Source organism: Choristoneura fumiferana, chromosome 12 (assembly GCF_025370935.1).
Source record: "Choristoneura fumiferana chromosome 12, NRCan_CFum_1, whole genome shotgun sequence".
In the NCBI taxonomy this organism is placed as follows: domain Eukaryota; kingdom Metazoa; phylum Arthropoda; class Insecta; order Lepidoptera; family Tortricidae; genus Choristoneura; species Choristoneura fumiferana.
In genome coordinates, this window is record NC_133483.1 from 16,424,494 (window position 1) to 16,450,886 (window position 26,393).

At 35.8% G+C, this 26,393-nt stretch overlaps 1 protein-coding gene across 2 annotated transcripts in view; it reads left to right on the top strand.

Moving 5' to 3' along the window:
* LOC141433502 (protein qui-1) overlaps positions 1 to 21,998 on the top strand; it is a 123,462-nt gene extending 101,464 nt beyond the window's left edge. The window contains exons 19-31 of one of the 2 annotated variants that reach the window (XM_074095562.1): positions 1,378 to 1,549; positions 2,201 to 2,319; positions 3,338 to 3,598; positions 4,254 to 4,424; positions 6,622 to 6,816; positions 10,058 to 10,256; positions 10,794 to 10,931; positions 12,456 to 12,542; positions 13,165 to 13,309; positions 14,651 to 14,723; positions 15,858 to 15,962; positions 17,404 to 17,479; positions 18,591 to 21,998. In XM_074095562.1, coding sequence (XP_073951663.1) covers positions 1,378 to 1,549; positions 2,201 to 2,319; positions 3,338 to 3,598; positions 4,254 to 4,424; positions 6,622 to 6,816; positions 10,058 to 10,256; positions 10,794 to 10,931; positions 12,456 to 12,542; positions 13,165 to 13,309; positions 14,651 to 14,723; positions 15,858 to 15,962; positions 17,404 to 17,479; positions 18,591 to 18,616 — 1,767 coding nt within the window. In that variant the 3' untranslated portion in view covers positions 18,617 to 21,998. The remainder of the gene's footprint in view (positions 1 to 1,377; positions 1,550 to 2,200; positions 2,320 to 3,337; positions 3,599 to 4,253; positions 4,425 to 6,621; positions 6,817 to 10,057; positions 10,257 to 10,793; positions 10,932 to 12,455; positions 12,543 to 13,164; positions 13,310 to 14,650; positions 14,724 to 15,857; positions 15,963 to 17,403; positions 17,480 to 18,590) is intronic. The other variant, XM_074095563.1, reaches the window with a different exon arrangement.
* Positions 21,999 to 26,393: the final 4,395 nt, after the last annotated feature.

Consider the following 26,393-nt stretch of genomic DNA (forward strand, 5'->3'; position numbering starts at 1 on the left):
ACAAAACTGACTCATAAAATTTATATACAAAAATTAAATACATTTTGAAAGAAAAGGTACACGTTTTTCTAAAAACGGCCTAGTACAGTCAAGGAATTAAATTCATGGGCCACCATGGAACCTTTTCAAAGGAAAAGTCATTACGACTTTCCTTGTTAATTAATGCGATGTCACTATGACGTTTACTGTGAAATGGTTCCATGGTGGCCAATGAATTATACTCCTTGATCGTACTAACTTAATACTTCCACGAAATCCAACTTAACTATAAGTACAACCACAAAAGGCCTAGCGTATCTTGCACCAACTTTCGCGTTCAAGGTAATTGAGGGGTCTATAAATTGCTTTAGCCCTTAGTTACTGTTATCCCCCGCTGCTGGAAATAAAGTACAGCTGATTTGCTGTAAGTGCCTCTTGAGCTCAGCTTTATTGCATTACCTGGAACGTGGTGCTAACTACTATCGTTTAAATGACCATCAATATTGTTGGTGGTTGAATAGCATGCTATGAATCTGGTAGGGTTCACAATAGATATCATTATTTTGATTCATTACCTTTGAATTTTATCCTACCAGCTAAGAAATCGTCAAACCACTCAAAAGAGATACAAATTGATTTTTAAAGAATTGACATGTTAAGTGTTGAAAAAAGCTGTACATACGCGTCACTAGGTAATTCTAGATAGTAGTCCAGATGGTGAAAGAAACACCTTTCCTAACATGAGTTGGAGACTGCAAATACTACATAATAAATGTATATCCGCAAAATAAAATTAAGTTCATCAACAGTTTAACAAATTATCACTAGTCATGACATGACGTTGTAACAGTTTGACTGCCTAATTTTTATGTGATTTAGTGATGACAAGTACATGCACTTATGGCAACAAAAATAATGTACAAGAACTGCATTTGAAGACATATATCTACTTAAGTCAAGCTCCTTCCATCCTCCGAGTTGTCTTATAAATTTTTTATTACACATCACTGCAAGACACTGTTATGTTTTTTATTGGAAAGGAGGTTTACGAGTAGGCGGGGTACCTGGTGGAAAATAATAAGTAGAATTACGGGTGCATATCTGCCGGATTCACCCGCAAAGATAAGTGCGCTCAGCCACATGGTGCGTGTCACTCGACGGCCATGCACCGACGGCAAGGCAGGTCGAGCCGTAGATGGCGAGATGACCTGGACGTGGAATTGAGCGAGTGGCCCGATGTAGCTGTGGATAGGGATACGTAGAGGTCAAAAGGAGACACAAATACAGGCTAAAATAAAGTGCGTTGCTGACCCTCTCAGAAAAGTGTAGGCTCAATTTTGAAGATTGAAGATTTGTATCGGATAGCCGTTTTTTAACCTAAAATCCTTTGTTTACTAGATAAAATGTTTCTGCGCGGCACACGACTCCTCCCGCGTGGCTGTGGGCTGTTCCGATCAGCGAGTGTACGTGTACAGCATCCACACCGCTCAGCTACTCCGGACTTTAGCAGTGGCACACGATTTGGCTGCGTTAGCAATTGCTGATAAGGACCACTTCCTTTTGGCGGCTGGTAAAGACTCAATTTTCTGTAATCCTTGCTAATATACGATATGTACTCAGCGGCACAAAATTTGGCCCACTCTCCATACAAAATTACCTATAACTGCATACATTTGACGGCCAGATTTTTTGCCGCTCAGTATATTATAAATTAGTGTCTCGCTCTGGCTTTGAAAAAACTCAAATGCATTTTACTTTTTTCCCCAAAAATACATCTGTCCAAAGCTATAGGGCTAGTATAGGTAGTGCTACGAGAGTTGAAGTGAATGATTACACAAACAGCTAGAACATGTCGTGTAATGACAGTAGGATTTTGACATTTACTCATTTATTTCACTCGTTCTCCTTTTGTGCAATCAGTTCTTTTTGTAGCTGTGTATAATCATTCACTTCAACTCTCGTGGCACTGGCACTATGTGTCATTATATAAATCCGTTGCGTAATTTACGTCCTATGAGCGAAGTAGAGGCAACACCTAGTTTGTACTAGAACTCCTAAAAAACTGACCAAAGTGTGAATCAGATTCACATACGAAGGGTTTTATACTTTTATACCACCATTATCGAAAAAACATGTTTCTTGTATGGCAAGCACCTTTAATTTTTTACTTTATTTGTATTAATATCACATTGAATGAAATAACATAGTTTCTGTCTCTTAGGTGGGAACCGAGTAACAATATACTCATTTCATACAGAAGATAACTTGACCAACTTTCGGCCTACAAAACAGTTGAAGAGACGTCAAACAAAGTCCAAAACAAACATCAGCTTACTGCAGGTAAATCGCAAATCCATTCTTACAAATACAAAAAAAGTACCAAGAGAAAAATCTGCGTAGTAAATCCGCAATCCCAAAGTAATTATGAAATATTCCGCTGAATTTTACGACGTCAGCTACTTTCAGCCCTTTTGGCAACATTGCGTGAAACTCTGTTTCATGTCTGGAGTACGAAATTAACTGTCAGCAGATTTTCCGCCAAGCCGAGCATGTTTAAATAGTGATTGATTAACCGGAGCTAACTTTAATCATTCCTCTTTTGTTTTATAATAGCTCATTTTTAAAGCGCCGATCTGTGTGATTAAATGCGCGAAAGAATTTCTATTTAGACGACTACGCACTGGCGCTTGTTAAACTTGTTGTTGTTGTTGTTAAACTTGACATACCTACACCTGTAATGAGCATTCTAGCGAATGTTACATTACAGGTAAAAGCTCACAATATAAACAGAAGCATTTTAGCGAGCATTCTAGCGAGCATTGAAGCAAAATGACGGTAAATTTTCTTCGAAATTTTTGCCGAGCATCCGTCCGACATCATCGATAATAACTAAATTTAGACGAGGGTTTACTAGAACGTTCCCTAGAAACGATCGTACAAGGTAAATTTTCGTAGCAATGTTTGGCTCTTGACATATTTAAAACCGGCGAATGCTTGATGTGGGTGACACTCTTTCCCGGCCCGGAGAATACCGGGATGGAAATACCGACCCTGTTTTTCTCCACGCCCATAGAAGCTCCTGTCAGTTTCTATGGGCGTGTACACAAAAAACAGGGCCGGTATTTCCAAGTCGGTGTTATCCGGGCCGGGAAAGAGTGTCACCCCTTGATGTTCTGCTACAGGTGAATACTCACTTTTATCACCAGTTTTAGATATTCCTTACTCAAAAAAGAAAAAATCTGCTCTTTCCTTTTCTCTACGAGGTGCAGTGTGTGCCCTCCCTCCCCCCTATCTTTAAAAAAGGAAAAAGACACAAACTCACACAGACAGACACAGATAAATATATTGTTTATTTTAGGCCGAACAAAGCGAACTGATCCCAATCAGTTGTCTGGAAGTGTCCCGGGATGGGCAGCTAGCAGCGAGCGGGTGCGCTCGCGGCTTAGTCCATGTCTGGCAACTGTCCACCCACAGACTACAGGCTACACTGAATGGACACATGGGACATGTCACGTGTGTTACCTTCTCGCCGAATAATCTGCTGGTGCTGAGCGGGTCTGAGGACAGAACCGTCGTCGTGTGGCAGCTCGCTGATAACTCTGCTACGTTGACGTATAAGGTCGGTTTTACTATGTAGCAGTCATTCACGACCTCTTTATGTGACAGTTGGTGTTCCCGGATCTGAAGTTAGGGCGCTGTTTCTGTCGCTGCCATTAAGTCATGACCATGACCAATGATTATTAAATAATACTCAGATCTGCTACCCCTTAGTGCAGTGAAAAAGCAAACTTCTAAGTTTAGTCAACGGAGTTAAAAGATGCATTCATTATAATTATGATAAAATTATGTTTCAATGCAAATTGCCAGGGAACCAAAATACCTATATACTTGAAATTGGTTACGAACGTTACCTCTTACAGCACAACTAATAAGAAAAGCCTGAAAATCTTATTTTTTTTACCCTACACTGCGTACATTTTGCTCAGAAGCAGGGCTCTGCTGACACTGCTTTCATGCATTTAAAATGAAACGGACACAATTCAAAATGTTCTCATTTTAAAACTCAATCAGCTTTTGTTTAATACAAAGTTTATTTTGGAAAACTGAATATTTCATATTGTGTCGGTTTCATTCTAAAGGGGCGAAAGATATTTACTTACCTATAAATTTGAACGGAACAGTGCGCGGGTCCGACTCGCACTTAGACGCCTTTTTTTTCATCTAATCCGTAAACTACTGCTGGAATTGTTTATTAATCTCTAGTACATTTCCAGGGTCACTCTGCCGCCCTCCAATCCCTGCTGATGATGTCAGACAACCGGCGCGCGATGTCTGGCGACCGGGCTCGCAACGTCCACGTGTGGCTTGTCGACTCCGGCATAGTTCTTCACTCAACCACTGGACCATCCGCTAGTATAGAAGTCACGCTCAATATGAAGTTTGCGGTAAACTTTTTAGATTATTCACTGCTGTTCTTTTAATAGAACTATTGCGAGACCTTTTTAACACGCTTTTGTCACGGTCGGCTGCGCACCAGTAAATAGCAAGGGGGTACATTTTAAAGCAGGCTTTATAACGATATATGCAGCGTAAAATCACCTTGTTCCCCGTACGTCCGTACGTGTGTGTATGTGTGTGTGTACGTATGTGTCGTTGTATGGCGACATTTGACTACTGACAGCTGTCAATACGACCTCTTTTTAAAATCAAACGGACCAAGGCACAAAACCTATTAATCACACCAAACGTGTGGTTTGCCGAAATAAAGTTTCAATTTAAAAAAAAACGGAAAGTGAAAAAAACATCTATCTACAAGAGTAAGCTACATTATAAGTCTACTATCGATAAAAACTATAACGTGGACCATCCTAAAAAACTTAAGTTACCCAATTGTGTTGTGACCACAACGTGCGAGACGGGCGAGCGAAACGAGAGCGTCGCGGCAGCGGCCGGCGAAGCACCAGCACCTTATTTAATTAGCAAATAATTTGGCCCCTACCAGTACCGTTTATGTAAGATGTTTATGTATGGGAATTAATTATCGTAAAACGACTCTATCATAGGAATAGAAAGAAAGAAGACAGTTATTCACATTCATAAAGACACAAAAATACAACAAAATAGCTTTAAATTTACAACTTTTACTAAATTATAACGTTTCAAACTTTCGTGATTCTCACTCATAGTCAAAATACCATAAACGGGACTTATCACGCTATTTTTACACGAGTAATATTTACCGCTTTCATTTTCGTGGAATCCTGTTATTAATAGTGTCGGTGTCGGGATGAATGTTCGGAGGGACGATCGGACGTTGTTAGTGTTGTGTGTCGGTGTGATAGGGTGACTAATAAAAGTGACCAAGTGCGGGTAGTTCGTGATACGAGTGCCGGTACTATTAGTGATCAAGTGCGGGTAGTTCATAGAACTCGCGCTGCTAGGCAGACTTGACACCCCACACTTCAGTCTACTCGTGACCGCGGCAACTGTAACGTTGCCGAAACGTCGAGGTAAATATTACATGTGTAAAAATAGCGTGATAAGTCCCGTTTATGGTATTTTTACTAAAATATTCAATACTTTTAAACACATCATCGGTTAGCGGCAGACAAATGTCCCTAAATGAGAAACTAATGCGAAACTTTTACCCGAAAACACGTTATGTCACTTAGAGCTACCAGTTCACTAAAACTCCTGAAAACTTGGCTTTTAGAACTTTCGAGCTGTCGATTACTGCTGGCTTCACTGGCGTTTAATTGACGTCTGAGAATAGCCACCATTCATTGATCTTAATTCACTTAAAACCTTTAGGCACCGTGTTTTTTAAACGCGCTGTCGACGTGCAAAAACGCGCGTTGACAGTGCGTTTTTGTTTCCATAGAGCAGCCATACAACTTATGTGAAAAAATGTAGTGTGCATAAGGATTCGCAGCATGACTTTTTTCGTGTATCGACTTACTATTTCAGTTGCTGTTCGCACTTCATGCAAACTGAACGTTTTCCTTCTACTTGAAATTATATAGATTATTTATTTAACCTTCAATTATTTATTTTAAGAAGTAAAAAAGACAGAATTCTTGCCAAAAATAATATGTCATTGTGTTCTGGTTTCAAAGTGACTTTAAATATGCTATTTTTTGAAAATGTAGCAGTATCTAAGTTATTGTTTTGGACTCTGATACGGTTACACGTACATACTTAGTATGTTACGAAACATTAAAAAAATTCAGGTATAATTGTAACATTTTTTTTGCAGCTGTTAGTATTTAGAATAGTATTTAGACAAAAACTATTTGGGACCATATCGAAAATACAATCTGAGACATGGATGCACAGAAAAACCAGAAAAAGAGACCAGCGCTGGGAATCGAACCCAGGTCCTCAGCAATCCGTGCTGCGTGCTATAACCCCCACACCACCGCTGGACAGGAATCTAGACACGAATTTTTCCTATGCATACATATCTCAGGTTGCTTATTTCTACTTCGCTACTTATGCAGCAGCACTACAACAAAAATAACAAAAAACAACAAAAAAGCAAACAAATGTTGCAAAAGTAACAAATTTGGAGTTGAAATAAAAAATACAAAAAGACTCCAAAAAACCAATCACTATTTGGGACCTCTGTTTTCTCGTTGCCAGGTGTTGTCTGATGGCGACAACTCGGTCCGTATCTGGGCACTGACGGGCGTGGACAGCGGCGACGAGAGAAGATCGGTGTCGCACGCGGAGCGCGTCACTTGTTTCGCCGTCACAGCAGACTTGCAGCACGTCGTGACGGGCTCTATGGACATGTCCCTGAAGGTCTGGAAGCTAGATGGGGGGAAGCTGTCTCAGGTAAAGATTAAGAAATAATAAGACCGCTAACTGCTTGCCTTGGTTTTTTTTTTAATTATGTACCTGTGTTTTCTATACAGCTTACTATATTGTTGTGTTCAACAAAGCATTATCAGACTTATATTGTAAATGCCATGTTTCTGAGTATTTGTGTTACTCCTTCACGCTTAAACAGCTGGATGGATTCAAATGTTATTACCTGTAGATATTTCCACTATGCGATACGACGATATCGAAATCGGATTTTTGGGAACCACGTGGCATTTCGGTAAAATTTTGGAATTTTAAATCGTTTGCCAGAGCTTATGGTTTACCCGAGCGAAGTCGCAGATAAGAGTTACCTTGTGAAATAATAAATGAGTAACTACTCAGTTTTAGCCAAGTCAAACCAATAGGTTTAGTGTAGTTCCAAATTTGATTTGTAAATTCGAAGTTTTTTTACAGTGTGATAGGTCCGACTCACATTTGGCATATTCTTCGAAACTCTTATTGCTTTCATCTTAGTTGTAATACATTTGTAACTCTTATTGATAATTTCATTCTCTACGTTCTTAATTATTGTGTTGTAGTTGCACTGCAGCAGTTAATCGCTGACGAAGTTTACTGATTTTTCTCGCCTAAACTCATTTATATTTATAAATAAAATATCAAATTGAATCCACGCAAAACAGTATCACAGTTCCAATTATTTTTCGTTTCGCCTTCTAATTCGTTTCCATTTTCAAAACTAATTGTCTGGCGAACAATTTGTGCGTTAAGTCTTAATTAATTTTGGGCGTTCTTCATCAACGGAGAAAATTCAAATATCACACTGAATTGGTTCTGTGCCTTAGGACTTGTCGTTTTACGAACGCAGAAGCGTTCTAGGCAGAGCAATGAGCTCAGGTATAATTCATCAAAGAATGAGCTAGTGCCTATTCTATGATCTTACCTAACCACGTCATGCTATTGTATAATCGTAGTATTCAAAATCCTAGTCTGATATAATAAAATTCTCGTCTTATATATAAAATTCTTGTTTCACAATGGTTGTGACCAAACTTCTCCGAAACGGCTTGACCGATCTTTATGAAATATTTTGTGTATATTCGGTAGGTCTGAGAATAGGACGTAAACTATTTTCCATATTTCTACGTGGACGGAGTCGCGGGAAATAGCTAGTAATATTATAAAAGTGGCAAAGGAGACTGGGTATTTTTGTATGTAACTTGGTCTATAATTGGCCAAGGATGATTTTAAAATGTAACTGTTAGCAAAACATCTTTTGCCTTCTGGTGCGCTGGTTCAAAAGCTATTGATAATTAAGATAATTTATCTTTTGGTTTCTCTAGGTTTCGTGTAAACAACAAAAGTGTAGAACTAAAACAATATTGATAAAATATAAATTCACAAGGCTTACCTACCCCCAAAAAGTCCGCAATCCGCAAAAAAACACTTCTTCACAGTAGTTCTTAAAATATTAAATCAAATCAAAATTCATTCACACGGCGGCCGCCATCACTGTCAAAATAAATCTCAAAACCAAAGAGCATTGTACTAATGTACCTATAGAGAAACTCAAAACTCGCTTCTTTTTCTTCTTTTTTCAAATGGACAGCGCGCGTTGCCAGTACGTCCATTATCGCCGCGACGTGTATGATTCTTTTAAGGTTTTATGCGTTGCCCAACCCCCAGGAGCAAGACATTGCATAATTATAATAATAGTTATTATGATACAAGTGCGGAAAGTAGGCAATTCCCAACGAGTGGCGGAGAACTTGAAACACGAGCGAAGCGAGTGTTTTGAGCCGGCACGAGTTGGGAATTTCCTACTTTCGACACGTATATCATACAACGTTTTACAATGCATTATGCGAGGAAAAAAATCGAGGCAGTGACTACATCATTTATTTGCCATACTCCTTTTACTACAGTAGCAGGCAGTAGATATACATACCGACATGCACGCCGAACCAAAATCGTTAACGTATACACTTTATTAAACAACTTTCATAACATCATTGACTCAGAAGATTAGAACAGCTACAGCTACTAATGATAGGTAAAGGAGACTTTGTTTGATTTGTTATGATTAATTATTAGCCCTTGTTGCTTGACATTTTTCACACTTATATTGGCTAGTCCTTATGGAGGAGTGCACGCTCCTATAATGCTAAATAAGTGCAACCCGTGAATAAATCCCTGTAATAGTTAAGTAACATCAAGTATATGTATTATGTATCTAATCTACCAGCTCTTAACAAAAAGTTATCGTAAATCTGAGATTTTTTGGCTTTGGAACTGTAAATAAATCAAAACTGGTTTACTAATTGTAATAGATAAAAGCAAATAAATAAGAATAAGACATACCGGTAGATGTTATAATATCCATGCGTGTAGAAGTAGATTATTCTATCAATTTACGATGTTTTTTAACTTAGGTATGTATATTATAGTTCACGTATTTTGTTCAGCATTAAGTTTGTCACTGACAATATGTGCTTCGTGGAGGACGTAAGGCGGCGTAAAGTCAGATATAAATTCATCATTTAAACTCTTTATTTTAATTTACTCATCAAAAATTAATTCACCGGACTGAACTCATGAACATTACTTTGGCGGGGTTTCATGACAGGCGCGAACGGGTAACCATGATTGGTCCGTGCTACGTCGTGCGCGCGCACTGGAAGCTCATTGGTTAACTTTCGAGTGCGCGCGCTTGACGTCGCACGGTCCGAATTGGAGTCAAGAATTTATTTCCTTTTTTTTCATAACTTTAGACGGAATTAAAATACGAGTTTACATGAAAAACAAAATTAACGTTCTCTTTTCTGTCGCGTTTAATCCGTATTATCTTATCAGTAAATATTCAGTTGGTTGCAACGAACGTTTTCTTATTTTTCAAAGCCTAACTATAAACGAGTCTTTAGACTTATTTTTTTAACAATAGTTTGGACATAATTTTTGAGATTTGCAATTTAAAAAGTTACTTTACCGCACAAGTGCGGTAAGTTAAATCCATACAACTTTACTGCACACTTGTGAATGCGTGCAGGAATCACTAATTTTCTATGGATAAGTTGACCCACGTCAAGAGGCACTTTCCGAGCATGTGCATTGTAAAAATGTTTTGTATTATAATATGTGTGTGATGCCGCGTCCAACTATATTACATACCACTAATTAATGTCGCTACGTGAAAGTTTCAATATTATATGATATTATTATTACATATGTCATGACACATTTAACCCTCTAACAGGTGCTGGTCGGACATTCGGACATAGTGACATGCGTGGCAGTAGCCATCACGAACAAGACCCAAGTGGTGTCAGGATCCTGGGATTGCAATCTCATAGTTTGGGATATGAACACTGGCTCCGATCTACATCTACTCTCGGGACATTTGGGGAAAGTCACGTGCGTTAAGGTCACTGGAGATGGATCTATTGCTGTATCTAGTAAGTAACTATGTGACCTTTTTAATTGCCATGAATGTAGACGCGTGTAATTTTTTCAGTATTGTAAAGCTCAATTTAGACTGGCAAGAAAAATCATGAAAGTTGTAGTACGTGATCTGAAGGCAAGTATAGTTATGTAGTTAGTGAAACTTAAAGACGATCAATACATATTTCGTGGACTTTACCACATAGGGTGAATTATAGGCCCTTAACCACCCCAAAGTTACGTAAAAAAATATTTCTACCCTAAATTCATTGTTCAAGATGATAATCTAGGTTAACCTGTTGTAGGTAATCAAACAACACTATTTCTTTAAGCGGTAGATATCTAGGAAGTTTTACTTATTTGACTCTTTGACAGACCATTGCTGTAACTTACTTGGTTATACCCTGCTAAACATCTATCTACTTAACTAAGACTAAAATAAATCTTCAAACATAAACCTACATTTATTGAAAGAGGCCTCAAGCCGCGCGCATCCTCTGTAGCTCGGCAACTTAACCATCTTCAAACTATAGTTATGTCTTTTAATCAAGGTGCGGAGGATAAAACGCTCATAATATGGGAGACGAAGCGAGGTCTGGCCCTCACGTCGTTGGCACTCCATGTGCCAGTTCTCGGTTTGCAGATAACCAGCGACTGCTCTCGCATCGTCATACATCTTTTGGACAGAGGTAGAGAAGTTCTTAGTGTCTATTCTAGTTACTAAAATTATAAATGTTTTTTGTTGGTTGCGTGTTTTGCAGGTGGTAGGACCTTGTGTAAGGTCCGCCCGGATTGCTACCACCATCTTGCTCGCTAATCCTGCCGTGAAGCAGCAGTACTTGCACTGTTGTGTTTCGGCGTGGAGAGTAAGACAGCCGGTGAAATTACTGGCACTTAGGTATCCCATCTTAGGCCTCTAGGTTGTCAACGCATCTGCAATACCCCTGGGGTTGCAGCTGTTTATGGGCGGTGGTGATCTCTTACCATCAGGAGACCCACTAATTCTGCACATGCAGGCGTTTTTTATGCACGTAAACGACGATCACGATGTAGTTTTTGGGGTTTCCGTGGAAATTTTGTGAAATCACGGAATTTTTCCAACAGGTAAGGTACTATTGCCAATGACACGTGCTAACAAAGCCGCGAGAAAAATTTCAATTAATTTTTCCAAACAATAATTGTTCACGGGGACGATACTTAACAAAGTATTTTTCTCAATCTGCCGTCAAACGTACTTTTCTCTCCCTCATTAAGTACATAACCATACACGGTCATATTTTATTTATTTCTCAAATAGCAAGTCGCCCCACTTTTGGAGGGAAGTAGAACTCGATGAGTGTACATACTTATGCGCGTTCCAAATGAGGAAAGTATACAAAAGGGGACAAAGTTGAAATAAAGTTACGGGGATTGACTTCATAATACATACTCCATTGTCGCGCTCGCGTGCTTAACAAAGACACCTGGTATACAATCATCGACATAACTGAAGTTCACTTTAGTAATGCTGCATCGAATTTAATTTGCCGAAATTGTTGTTTATTTTCATGGAATTAATTTCGTTTTTTTGCATTGAAAATTAGGTAAACGATCTTGACGTGTCATTTTTTTATAATAAAAACAAATAACTATAACGTTATTAATTGATTGACATGACTGTCGCGTCATAGGTAATTCATAGTTTAATTGTTACTGGCTGTTATGTATGTTTTGCTAAAGTATTTTTAAATAAAAAAACAGGTCAATATTTTTTGTCTTGAAATAAATTGAGTAATAAGTTATTCGTACCCATTGGTAAACGAAGCATGTATGTACCTATAAGGGTCACCCTGAAAACCAGCGCTGCGACTTACCGCAGCATCATGCCGAGTGTGGTCCTCATTTGTGCTTTTTGGTACTAAAATTAGATAAAAATAAATTTATTTTTCATTTTTTATATGATTTTTAATGTCTTTTGTTTCTGTTACTTTTAAATCAAACTTTGTGCCAAGTTTTATCCAAATAAAAATCTCTCTTACTTCCCCTGATATCTTAAACTTATTTAAAGTCGACTCCAGTGCCTAATTATTTAATAAAATTTAACTTATTTCTTAATTATTTCATTAATAAATAATTTTCTGAAAACAAATTTTATCTTATCTCGATCAAAAGTAATTCGATGGAACCATAGCATACAACAACTTCGCATTCTCATAGCCTTCTGTTCCTGACAGGTTGCCTTCCGATAATATGTCTTCATAACACTCCCGCTACATATGTGAAGATACCTACATACGCAGCCCCTACCAAAGATATCGACGGTAAGTACTAAGTGTTTATGTAGTTTTACTACAATTAATGGCTAAAGTTATGTCGCGGGGGAGCAAAGTGAGTTTATCCATTTATTTTAAAACAGGCCTCTGTAAAGTAACGCCTGAATCGGTGCCAGTTTTCAATTATTTTAAAACTGGTTTTGAGAAATCAAGCAATTTGATTTTTCCTAGATATACTTAGTTCTCTTTTTATTTTATTGTCTTCGTCTTTTGAAGCTTAGTGTTAAGTTCTATCTAAAAAAGCCTTGGCTTTTGATCCTATCTACATGACTTTATTTCTCATTCTACAATCATATCAGTGGATCCACTAAAAAACAGCGTCGTGGTGAGTGGGGTCCTTTTGAAAACTACGCCTTTGTTTATATTTTAACCCCATGAGTCCTCGCGTACTTTATAAAGCACAAATTGTTCATTGAATAAAGAATTTTAAGAATGTTGAAATAAAATTCAAAGCGAAGCTGATGAGTGATGACCCACGTCTAGGTCTTACTATGTACATCTGTTAAAAAAAGTTAGGACATAAAGTTTCGTACTTTTTCAAATTGTATTTTAATGTTCAAAAACAAATTCTTTCTATTATATTCATTGACAAACTAATAAAATCACACAGAACTGCGTCCGTTAGCTCCAAAGCGACCGATGCGGCGACTACTCAAAAAGGAAGTGTCCCTTGACACCTACACGTGGCAAAAGAAATATGGACACCTGACATCTGCAGCTATGATGGCGCAGGTCGACGAGCGGTTGAAACGAAGGTAATTAATCATTACAACTCGCAGAACTAAGTACCTACACTCTCCATTTATTTTCTTCTATGCGTTATACTAAGGAATATTATAAATGACAATAAATAGAGTATTTCTAGTATCCTCCTGCGGCCCAAATCATATTTTTGCTTTCTGGACATTCACTTTAGGTATATATCACTTATGAAAAGAGTTCGATGTCAAATTACAATAAATCCTAAATACAGGACACTGGGCGGCAAGAGGGTATTCCTAAAATTATCATAACCTAAATACAAGAATAACTGGCATCTGTGTTACCTAAACGTTAAAATCTAACTGTATTCAATTAAATTTAGAGTGGATAGGCCTGGGCCTGCATGGATGATTTATTATTAGTTCGGCTTAATAACTTTTTTCCCCTAAGAGATTGTTATTCTTCCTTCTACATTTAAAAACAGTAAACGTTTAAGTCTTAAGTTTAAGTGCTCTTCACTGTCTTATAATAGTTGACGTCTTTAATTTTGTGTCATTAGCAATAGAAGTGACAGCAGGATGTCATCTATTGGGCATAGCGTGTCAAATACAGTCACCGGCACCAATATCTGACATAACAAGCGTGCTTAAATATCTGATACGACTCTATTTCTAGGGCCTGAAGGACGTTTCAGATATTTTTGCACGTTCCGCTGTGGCAGATATTAATGCTGGTGACTGTACGTCAGACGTTTACCTTAAGTCTTTGAAATTAAAACCTTAAACTTCAATAAGCAACTAATTAATTTGAAACATTAATAACAAGAAAGCATTGAAAAGTTTCTTACAACGCAGATTACGATCTACTCAGAGATAAATATCTTACTTTAGTAAGATACCTGATAAGAAATTTAATACAGTCTTGTTTTGACATTCAAAATTGTCTGCTAGTATTTCAAATGCTAAGTTTGAACAAAGCTTTTGTGGATTATTTCATATTTTGAGGTGTTTGCGAATTTATTATTAACGTTCACTAACTTTATTGTTCTTCCGAAATTTAATTACAATTACTATCCACGTAGCTATAGCCGGGACGCGTTCTTAGTTAGGTATATTGTAAACACTACTTGAAAGTTTTTCTATTTGACGGTCAAAACGGCGTGATAATAAATTCAGTAGTTTTTTTAAATCATCGCGAACATACAGACAGACGCGGTGGAGGACTTTGTGTTGATTAATAATTCTAATAACTAGCAATCACAAAATCATCCGTATTTGATTGAAATTGCTAAACAGTTCAAGAATTCGACGGCCCGTCGGAGTGTTCTATTGTTTAATTCGTCTACGAGAGAAACCGAAGAAATTATTGTGTGTATACATTTCAATTATTTCTAGGTTTTCCGTATCCGCTTCCATGGAGGAAATCTCCAAAATACAAGAGGCGAAAAACAAGGACTTGGGCTCGCAGGTAAAGTTCCCCTCAGGGAAAACCCAATATGGTATGAATATGACTTAAATATTTATAGGAATGAAACGGAGAGGAAAATCGTGACTTTTGAAGCTGATAAGTTTTGAAGAATTAAATAAATGAAACAGAACTTATTACTTTAACAAAATAATTTATTTGTATCAATGTTTTACGGTGACAATCGAAAAAAAAAATTGTTTGATTGACAGTTAAAAAGTTTGAAAGCTTCGCAAATCGCATTAAAAGTTAAACGTATTTTAGTGTGGCTGTTACTGTAAAAAGGAAACAATATATTTTTGGTAGATTATACATGTTACATTTTCTGAAACTAATTATCTCATTCGCTGTTAAAAACAATAAATGTTCAAATATCAAACTTTGTTATCAAAGCTGCTTATTACAAGCTTTTATTTTACTTGCAACGTTCATTTTAAATATAAGCTGCCTTCAAACCTTGCAAGTCATAGCTCACCCACTTCCAGTGGTCGGAGACTTGATTTTGGTTCGGGTATGTTTCTAGTGACAATGCAGATATAATCAACAAAAAGTACAGTTGACAATAAATAAGCTAGTATCAAATATCTTTTGCAAACTAAATTTTTCTTTCCCGAAAAAAAGCTTGTAGTGAAAATAAATCATTTGATTCTTGTCTTTTGACAGAAGTCACAAGACAAGAATACACACATATATACACGTGGTATTCGGTTATCGCGCGGGAACTGTGCATTTTTTCGGAATAAAAAGTAGCCTATGTTACTCTCGGGCTCATAAGCTATCTCTATGCCAAAAATCACGTCGATCCGTCGCTCCGTTACGGTGTGAAAGACGGACAAACATACACACAAACATACAAACACACACACTTTCGCATTTATAATATTGTATAGATGGATATAATATACACATATATGCCAAATTACATATTATAGAGGACTATTAAATAATTCTTTGGTGAAAACTTAAACTAGGCCCTTCTGGATTGTAATCTAATTGTAATAGTATATATTAGGACTCTTAACGAGCCTTATCTCATTATTATTTGTAATTTGACAGGTCAATTTATACAGATTACACGTAGGTACCTAACACATGGGAAAGGAGCTTTTTCTACAATTACTTTTTTCGGTGTATCAGGTGAGCTTGGGTCCGGCGGAGGCAGCGATTGCGCAGTCGCAGCATTTTGACCAGTTGGAAGCACTCTGGAACAAGGTGTCACCTCCGCGGCGGCGCTCAAACAAGGTAGGCACACTGCTTGTAAGGACCTCCGCTAATGAGGGCTATCGCGTATGAATTCGCCGCTAGAGGCACTAGTGTAGCCTGTGGTCTCCGAAATGTCAAATGTAGCTTTTGGGTGAGTTACGCGGGTTTATTTATAATTAGAATAATTTTGCGAATATTTTGCATTGCCTGAAATTAATTATAGCAATTATGCGTTACGGGGCAATGACTGTCTGTGTTTTGAGACAGTTTTGTCTTTCGGAAACTTTTGTCCTCCCTTTTTGTCCAAACAAAACAGGACTACGCAACACTGTGGTTGCTCGATATTTTTATGGTACGGTTTTAATGTGTATTAAATATGATTTTAATCTAAACTTTGTTTTCACGCCCGTAATAACAGACTTTGAAAGCCACACTTAAAAACCTCACGCAACAGTGGCGCCATCTAGAAAGACTAAAAACGATAGCCCTCATTTGCGTGGGTGCACGGCTTGGCTTGGCTAGCGTGGGGTGTTTGTTTCATGATCTAATAGAGCTGCGCTGCGTAAGGCGGGTCTCTGCTCTAATGATACCTATTGAAACCGCCGTGCACCCGCGCGAGTTGTTTGGCAAAGGCGCTAATATGGAGTATGCTTCAAAGAATTTAAAGATTGGCAGCTAGTAGCGTTTTGTTACGAACACACATCGCATCAACAGCCGGAAGACGTCCACTGTTGAACAAAGACTCGGCTTAGAACGCCACGATGAACGACATCTTGCCACCTGTATCCATCGTAACTCTCGCGACGTCATCGGCCCACCTAGTACACCTAGTGGGTGGCCTGCCAAAACTAGCCTTCTCATTGTTCTGCTCACTGCTCATTTTGTCTGATAAAAAAATCTAGAGCCTAGTGTAGTAATCTATTCATTTTCAGAAACTGGCACGCCCAAGTCGTGTACGAGTACGTATGAGATTTACAAACACTTGGGTTGTAAAATAATAAATCTCGTTGCATTGCCAGCGTTTGGTACAGCAATAAAACTGCTGAAATATTGGGTGCAAGTTGCAGCGGCGTTGATGGATTGAGATGCATTTGGCTTTATTGCGTCAGTAACATTGTTGGAAACATAACGGTGCGGTTTTGCCATAAAAAACGTAAACACTTTTTACATATGCCAAAAATTACAGTATTATATAAACCGTCAATGAAACACTGCACTGTTACTAACATTGTTTATTTTTAGCATACAATAAAAAACGTACACTACTAAGAATATTAAAAAAAAACATAAGGCTACGTACTATTGTGGCTAACCGTGCGGTTTGAACGCGCTATCTCTTTCTCAAACGATACTTTGAAGAGAGACGTCAAGCTAAACCGCGCGGCTAATAGTGCATAGTGTGTACATAGCCTTTTATTCAGGTACTTACTTTAAGTTTTGTATATAATAATTTATTTCATAATATATATTTTTGTTGCAGTCTCTATCGAAACAAAGTTCGTTGATTGAGAGGTTAGATTCTTCAGATGAGGACCATACACCTGTCGAAGAACAAGGTTAGTTGCATCCATTAAACTTTAGACATGCCATATAATTATATTTTAAGGTTACAATTTAATATAGTATCTTCAAAAAGAATAGGAAATATGGTAACACGGTGTAGTTTTACAATCCATGGAGTCACTAAATACTTGATAAAAGTATTTTTAAAGACAAAATAACATGGCTAAATAAATACAAATATCAAAAACATAAAGAGCATCAGATAACCCTGGTAAAGCCCAGTGTACTAAATTCAGGAAATACGTTTAAGGAAATAATTATCAACTTTGGGAGCGCCAAAGTTCGCATACTCTTCCCTAGTCATGCCGTATTTTTTGTCCGAATCATCGTTTGTCATAATTTTTCCCCACTGAAACCTTACATTTTTCTGAAATTTTTAAATGGTCATCCTATAGAAAACTATAGGTTAGGTAGGTTAGGTTAGGTTTGTTTTATAACAATTCTGAACAATTATTGGATTCAGTGAAAAAAGGGTTATGACAAACAATCATTCTGACAAACATTACATTCGGACTTTCAATAAGTATGTTTAGATTAGTTTAGTTTATTTATTCATTCAATACATTATTACATTATAATTTACATAAATGTCAGTTATAAGAATTTGTATTGAAATCGTCAGAGATTAGTAATAATTATAAAAAATAAAATTCTAAGCATTTCATATGTGAATGAAAACAATTAAAATAAGGCTGGTTCTCCTCAAGGGATCGTCAGACTGAAAACACATTGAAATTAACATTAAAAAAAGAATAATGGCCAAAATGTCAAGGATATGTAAAAATTAATACATTAGGCAATAATTCAGTAACAATTTAAAAACAATCAAATTAAAACAAGAAATATAATAACAATTCAAACAATAAAATTAAAATTTCAGATTTATGGATTCATTTACCGAATATGCGAGCCGATATGGACTCAAAATGCATATTACCTACCAAACATAATTCATTTATAATAAAGTAATTTCGACTTTGTAATATACTTTATAAAAGTGGCGGCACCATGGATTCTTAAACCACAGCGTGATACTTAATATCCTACCTACCTTCTGAATATTTCATTTAGGTATTACATTGTTCTTCTTTTTTTTCTGTTCAGTTTATCTGCCCAAATCCAAGCACTAACACGAGCTATGGTTTTCCGCCCACAGAGCACATGGTGGAATGAAGAAGAGGTATTTATGCACCGGCTTGATCATCTTCTAGTCAGCTAAAGCACAATTATACCCAAACTTATACACTAAAGATTAAACTTTAAAGAAACTTTGTAAGAGCTGGTCTCGTTTTGTTAAACTAAACTAATTTTATTACGGAAATCACACCGATTTGTCAAAAGTTTTTTTTTTAGTTTTGCGTTATCGGATGGTCGAATATTTTTTGTCCTAATTTATTAGTTTTATTACTTGGTCGAATAGAATAGAATATATTTATTTGCAAAGAATAAGTAGTATGATTATTTTATAATTGAAATAATACCGAAACCATTGACTTTTTAAAACAATTATAAAATAAACCTAACCTATTCTAAAGTTTGTTAATAGCTATGTTAATTCTTTGATAGAGATAACCCTTTAAAATACTTAAGTCGCGTTCACTATAAAAATTCAATCATAAGACGTAAAAATATTCGGCGATACGAAGGGCACCGAATTTAAAACGTAAACGTCACAATCGTTTTTTTTTCGACAACGGGTAAGCATAGGTATATTAGCGTATAGGACTCCTGCCTCTTGCAATGTGATCTTCTAGGTGTAGCTTCTGTCATTTCTGGACCAGTTTCAGTACATCGAAATATTAATTTTATAATGAGTATGAAATTGTCACCATTTTTTTCCGCTAAAAATACGCAAACTTCTACTAAGTCGCAATCTTCTTAACAAAAAAAGCACTGAAACTGAAAGAGAAAGCAATCAAGGTAGCTTGAAGAATATTCACCAAAGCATACCCGACATTTCTAACAGAGAAAAAGATGCGTACCTAATAAATAATAGGTAATGTTAATTTTCTGACTACTTAGTAAAATTTTATAAAACTCAACAAAACAATACCCTCACCATAATTTGTTGAAATGAATAAGATATCACTAAAATCTTATTTCAATGAACAAATTTTGTCTTAGCGAAAATCATAATAAGTTAGCATGAAATTGGAATGAGGAACTGGTCCGTTTTTGGTAAGTCTACCATAAGTAATAATAATTCTATATTAAGACGTGGTTCGACTCGAGCATCTTAAGGGTAGCGTTCATTTCACGTTGTGATACTTCCCATTACTATTGTGTAGCGTAAAATATTCGTTATAAGAGCTGTAGAAAACGCTTATGGAAAATGTTAGTCAAATTCTTAGCCATGGCGTTGCAATCCTTGAAATAGACTTTTTCAGCATATTTTTCAACTGCAATTACTTTTAATGGTTCTGACGACATGTAGTGTTTTTAAGCAACAATTTCATCTTCGTATTATGTAATATTCCACCCCATATCACATTAAAATGATACATTGTTGTAATTAAAAGTTAGCTCTTATAGAATAAAGGTGTACTCTACCCCTCAATTAAATTGCCATTGGTCGAAGAAATTAAGGCACTATCTCGGTCAAAAATCAAAATTATAATTACCTATTTATTACTTAATTACTTCGTTCATTGATGACAGGAGTGAAAACAGTTACTGTGTGACTAGACAAGATCCAAACGCGTCAAGGTGTTTCGATTGATTTCTACAAATATGTAGGTATATTATTTCCATTCGTGCATTGTCTTAGCGTTCTTGTTTGTAGAAAGTCACTTGTGGCATACTGATTGGTTAATATGCCTTTTTGTAATAAGATACATTTTTCTTCAAATTGAGTTATTTTAAGGACCACATCTACCGTACATGCGTATTTAGGTATACTCAGCAAAAATACACTACAATTTCCAAAAAAAAAATGAAGACAGATGTTATTACTATGAAAATACGGTTGATATACGTCTTACATGATGAGCATCTTCGCATGGATACAACATATTGATAGCCTTGACTGTATAGGTAGAGTCATTCACGATGACGCGTGCCGTGGTTCTTATTATAATGTCATTAATGTCTAAATTTGACAAAATCACGTGTCTTCGTGGATGACACTAGGCATATGTATAAGAAGGTTGATATCTTTATCTAAGTGTTTATGAAAATACACCATGTGTCATAATTTCTCCGGCCAATATTAAACTAGTGTTTTCCAAGCTGTGATCCCTTATAAAGACTTCTACATAAGTACACATATTATATTCAACATAATTACAATAGATTTAACGTGTATTTGCATAATGTAGAATATTTAGCATACTCGGCTATCATAATAATATAAACACCTTGTACCGAATAGGTACTGGATCTTTCTACACGATTTACGTATACATTCGTAGCTGCATATAACAGCATCAGCACTTAGTAGGTAGAGCTTGTTGGGTACCTCTGCAAACACTATTTCTTAATTAAAGAACATAAACGAGTAGCAAGATTAGCGAAGAGGTAAACCTTGTAAGCGAAGTCGGGTTTATTAGAAGAATAAAAAAAACTATTTTAATGAGTTCCTTGTTTATAATATAAAAATGAAGCACGTCAGCATCTGGCTTCCTAATTACTATTTTACACAAAAAAGTTAAAACAATAGCCATATTACTTCAGAAATTTGGTAACCGTTAATCATGTGTTGAAAAGTGTCACTTTAAAAATTGTCTTTTTACATTTTATTAGAGCAGTGTTTAAGTTTTTTATAATAATGCCATATGGTGTTTATATTAAATAACCGGCACTAGCAAAGGATATTCTTTAGCCGCCCTACGCAAGCAGATTTACGTCAACAAGGCACTGTGACGCACCTAGCTTACGCAAAACTTTACGCACGTACGATCTTATACCATAAGTGTCACAAAATATTACACTGCCTTTTAAGATAGATTTACGGAACACTTTTTTCGAGTATCAGGGGCAACAAAAGAAACTCAAGGAAGCAAGTACGAGCTCATCTATTATCAAGTGGTTGCATAATTCGTACATTAATTTACATTTATATCTTATTTTATATTCGGTCGGGAACCGATCGTTATTGTCGTATTTATTGTACCCGCAGTAAATTTATAATCTGCATTTTGTAATTTTTAACCGAACATAAATTAATGGAGTATTTTTTGCATTCCTAGATCGGAAAACTCCAAAGAAAGTAATTTGCAGGTACAAGTCAGGTAGAATTGTCTCTAAAAAAGGATTAGACTTTACGAGAAGTCAAATTGTTTTAAGTGTTCCATTTTCATGATTACCTATTATAATCAAACCATTTGTGAAAAAGCTGAAGAGAATCTAGATTTTATCATGGGTTTTCATTTATTACGTGCACTCGATTTAATATCAGGTTAAGGCTCTATAAAGATTATGTAAAGTACCAATTCTTTCCGACGAGACGCTCATAATTTTCAGGTCATTTCGTTTGCCTACAATAACAGTGTCTAAGCTAGTACTTACTACTAAAGCTTAGATATAACAGATTGTGACACAATAGTGTCAAAAGCACAAAAAGGTTATGTTTTCCATACTTTCTTTTAATTAAAAATACTTTATAAGTAAATTATACCGTAATTTTCAATTGTTTAAATTTCTTGCTTTATTTTTACATTATATATTTTTTTTACTTCAAATACCTACTCTGCTTTTTCAATTTATACACGTGCGACGTCTTGTTTGTGAAAATGCGGCTGTTTATTTTATTATTATTAAATTAAAGTTTTACTTGTTAAGTAACCTAATTGAATTTATATTGAGGTAATGGAATTCATTATTTTAAACCTATTTGTTTTGTTACTGTTATTGTTTTTAATTTGTTCAGTAACTCGTCGTTTAAATTTATCCGCAATAATTTGCAGAAAAATGTTGTATTAGGCTTAATTATAAGTAGATTTAGTTGCATTAAATTAAATGTGTAGTTGTTAAACATAGTATTTCTACTGTTAATTAGAAAATGCAATAATATCTCATAAGTAGTTGCACCTATTTGTAGAACAAATTGTAGAACTTAATTCTTCGACGATGTGCAAATAAAAAGTCTCTTAGGGCAATTTAAACGGAATTTAAGGCAATTTAAGGTTTGTTTAAAGAATTGGTAAAGTCTTATACAATTCAAAAGTTAAAAAACCGTGTAAGCAGTAATCTAGTCAATGGTACTTGAGACTCAAAATGCAAAAAATATATCCAACCCAGTGAATGTTAACGACGAAGTGGAAATATTATTGTGTTCGCAAAATCTTTTAGTTACCAGCATAATAATTATATAATCTCGTATGTGCCCTACACAATAATATAATAAATATAGTTACGGTTGGACGCTGTCACCTTGTTGACTATTTGTATAGAATTTTATATATTTTATTGTTTCGTATTCCTCCTATATGAACATTATTTTTGACCTATCGTGGTGTTATATCTGAAAATATATTCTCTGTGTTTCTTATCTGTTGTTTTATTTACATTACCTAAATCATCTAGGTCTTTCCAAAAACATAATCATATATATTCACACGATTAATAATTAATTTACAATCGAAAATATTTTGAACCAACCGTAAGCCCCAAGTCGCAAAGCCCCATAATAATTAAATAGCTAATCTAATCGTACGACGATAATTCCTATGTTATCAATACCAACCAGCTGCCTCTAATATCAATTACAGGCGATAAAATAAAAATAAAACATCATTACACAAAATGCAATCAAACTGAATGCTTCGTGCCAAAAACAAAAGTAAAGAAGTATTAAATGCATCTCCGTGGTAATGTGCAAGAAGAAGAAAATAAGTTATTACCAAAAAAAAATTAAGAAAAGGCTGCGTTACGAAGAGATAAATGTTCTTTGGCTTCATTTACGAAGAAATAAAAGTGGTTGATTCGATCATCAATGAAGAAATGGACCCTGGAAACTGGACAAACGTGTGGTTCGATTTGGACACAGGACAAGTTATTTTTGCCCCACGAATGAGACAACCGTCGCCACGATTCTTACTCTGGCTATGAGCAGTATAGGGATAGGTTTATCGGCCGTCGCCCTAGCACTGTTACTCCTGACTGCTATGCTCTTCGCTGAATGGAGGCAGATCTACAAAAATCAACTACTGATACAGTTCATAACCGCTCGATTTATTTACGTTCTCCTAAGATATTTCAACAATGTAAGTTATGTGTTTGGATTGTACGAGTTAGCTCAAAATACCATCTTCTACAAAATATTTATTCTTCTTTATACCGAAGTGGCATTCGTATTTTGGATGTTTATTTTTAGTAAACAGTTATACACAAGCTTAGTGAAAGTTTTTAATGTTAATGAGAGCTACATGATCAGAGACTCCTTGTTGGCATGGGTTTCTACCTATAGTTATAGCATTAACACTAACACTTCTAATCAGTTTATTGGAAGACGCGTATATCTTAATTCATTGTTTATATTTTTTCATTCTCAAATGGCCTTTATTATTATCTAATGCTGTTCTTTTATGTATAAGTTTAAGATCAGTGTTAAAGACTAAACTAAGGGCAAGGAATAATCGAAAAACAGTATTTGTGATGATCTTAATGATTTTTGCCTTTTGTTTTCAACAATTGTTTATGGATATTTATATGATCGTTTACGTATCCATGCTTCGTAAAAAAGTGAAAATACCAGAGGCAGTAAATGCTGTGCATGTTGCATTGAATATCTTTGCTTTGTACCAATGTGCGATGTCTGCTGCCTTCTGGGTGTTTGGGAACACAAAGACGAGAGAGTTGTGGAAGTTTATTCCTAAGAACCAAAGAGTGATAAGTCAGATAAGTAGTCAAAACCAAAGGATGTCTACAAAGTTGTGAAGTTGTGAACTGAATAGAATATTATTTGTCTCAGGTGTCTTTTTTTATAATAATCTCATTTTTGTATATAATTTAAATTTAAGTAAGCTTAAAAGAACAAGTAGTTTTATCTTGTAAACCTTCATTTCACAAAAATATACCGAATTATACATGTTTTTATAATGTTGTTTTTAAGCTGATTGAACGTTATTTGTAATAAACTTATGCTTACAGATATTATGTTGATAATAAATAGATGATATCGTATAATCCCACCACGGATAATAATAATCTGAATTAGACATGTATCGTAAATAATCTACTGATAATTGCTGATGAGTTTCGAGAATATTAGCGGCGCTTACATGCGAATGAGGCTTACTCACGTTTTATCAGCTAATACTTAGACTTTCTTTTAGAATCATCATGACAATACTACGTACCTATTTAGATAGATAAATTCCTTTCGATATTGAGATCCATTACTACTAGACTTTAAATGTTTCTTGCTAGAAGCAAATAAGTAACCCCCCCTCCCCTCCACAAGCAAAACCGTTAGCTTGTGAATATAAAAATAAATTGGTCAAGTGCGAGTCCGACTCGTACATGAAGGGTTCCGTAAACAGTTCAGTAAAAGTTTTTCTTAAAATTATTCTAGTATAAGTTTTTTTGCTGGCTGTACTTTATACCCCTGGTTAGCAAAGTACTCGTCAAGACGAGTCCAAACTCGATGCGGTCGTGTCGTTTATCACAGAGTTCCTATGGTCACGTCACCCGCTAGCTTCATCATCACTTCATCAGATCAACTCCATGTCATAATAATATTGCATTGTCATCGGATTTATATACATGAGTGTAAAATTTCAGCTCAATCGGTTGAAGATATCCACTTCAAATTTGAGTTGAAGGATTCCACCCAACCAAACTTAGTAACATTACACTGCAAATAAATACAATGCTAGTAATAAGTTTTTGTAAAAAAAAAAAAATTTTAATACAAGTTTTTTTGCCGAATGTACTTTTTGTTGACTGTACTTGTATTGTCATCTAAACTACATATCTGTACCAAATTTCAAGTCGGTACTATTAACTATTGAGGAGTTCCCTCCTGCAGAGACGATCCTGGCAAGACCACCAAGATGTCACTATCAGGGGCCTATTGCATAATTAGATTAATAGTTAGCAATTTACAAGTTGTTTTATTTCGTGTTGCATAAGTATTTTGTGTTTTCACTAATTAAGTATTAGAAAATTATGTTGCATAAATTACTAATAATATCTTGAAAGTTACAAGCAAATTCATCATTATTTACAAGTACCTACTAATAAATTTCGTTGCATAACATATTTTTGCTAACTTGTGAGCAAGTAACCAAGTTGGCTGAGTGAGGTAAACCTTTGGCCATCTGTAGACTTAGCAATGAAATATATAAATCTTGGCGGGAACAGTTAACGTCAACGTAAAGCTTTTTCGAAATTTTAAGTGCGCAATTGTTTTGGGAAGTAATTTGGATCAATTTACACTAGCTGTGTTTATTCCAGAAACTACATCCGAAAATCGAAATAATACGGATACCGCATATGCAGATCAGGAATAATCATATATTGATGATTCATATATTTTTAAGTGTACATTAGTGGTTAGTAACAACGAAGAATTTCATCAAATTGTTCAAATTTCTTTATTAAGTAATAAAGTAAAGAAAAAATTTCCTAAGTTGATCTGTCCTTTTTATACCTTTGGTGACGGGTTGTTAGATACTAGCTTTTGCCCGCGACTTGCCCGCGTGTGAATTCGGTTATCGCGCGCTTTTCCCTCGGAAACTATTAATTTTCCGGGATTAAAAGTAGCCTAATGTCACTCTCTGGCCCATAAAACTCTATGCCAAAAAAAGACGGACAACATACAAACACACACACTTTCGCATTTATAATATTAGTATGGATTGATCATCGTCATCGTCGGATAAATGCAAAATATGAAACATTTTTCGTCGATTAGGCCGTAGCCAAATCACTTGTAATTCAAAACTACCCTGGGTCCTTGTTTAC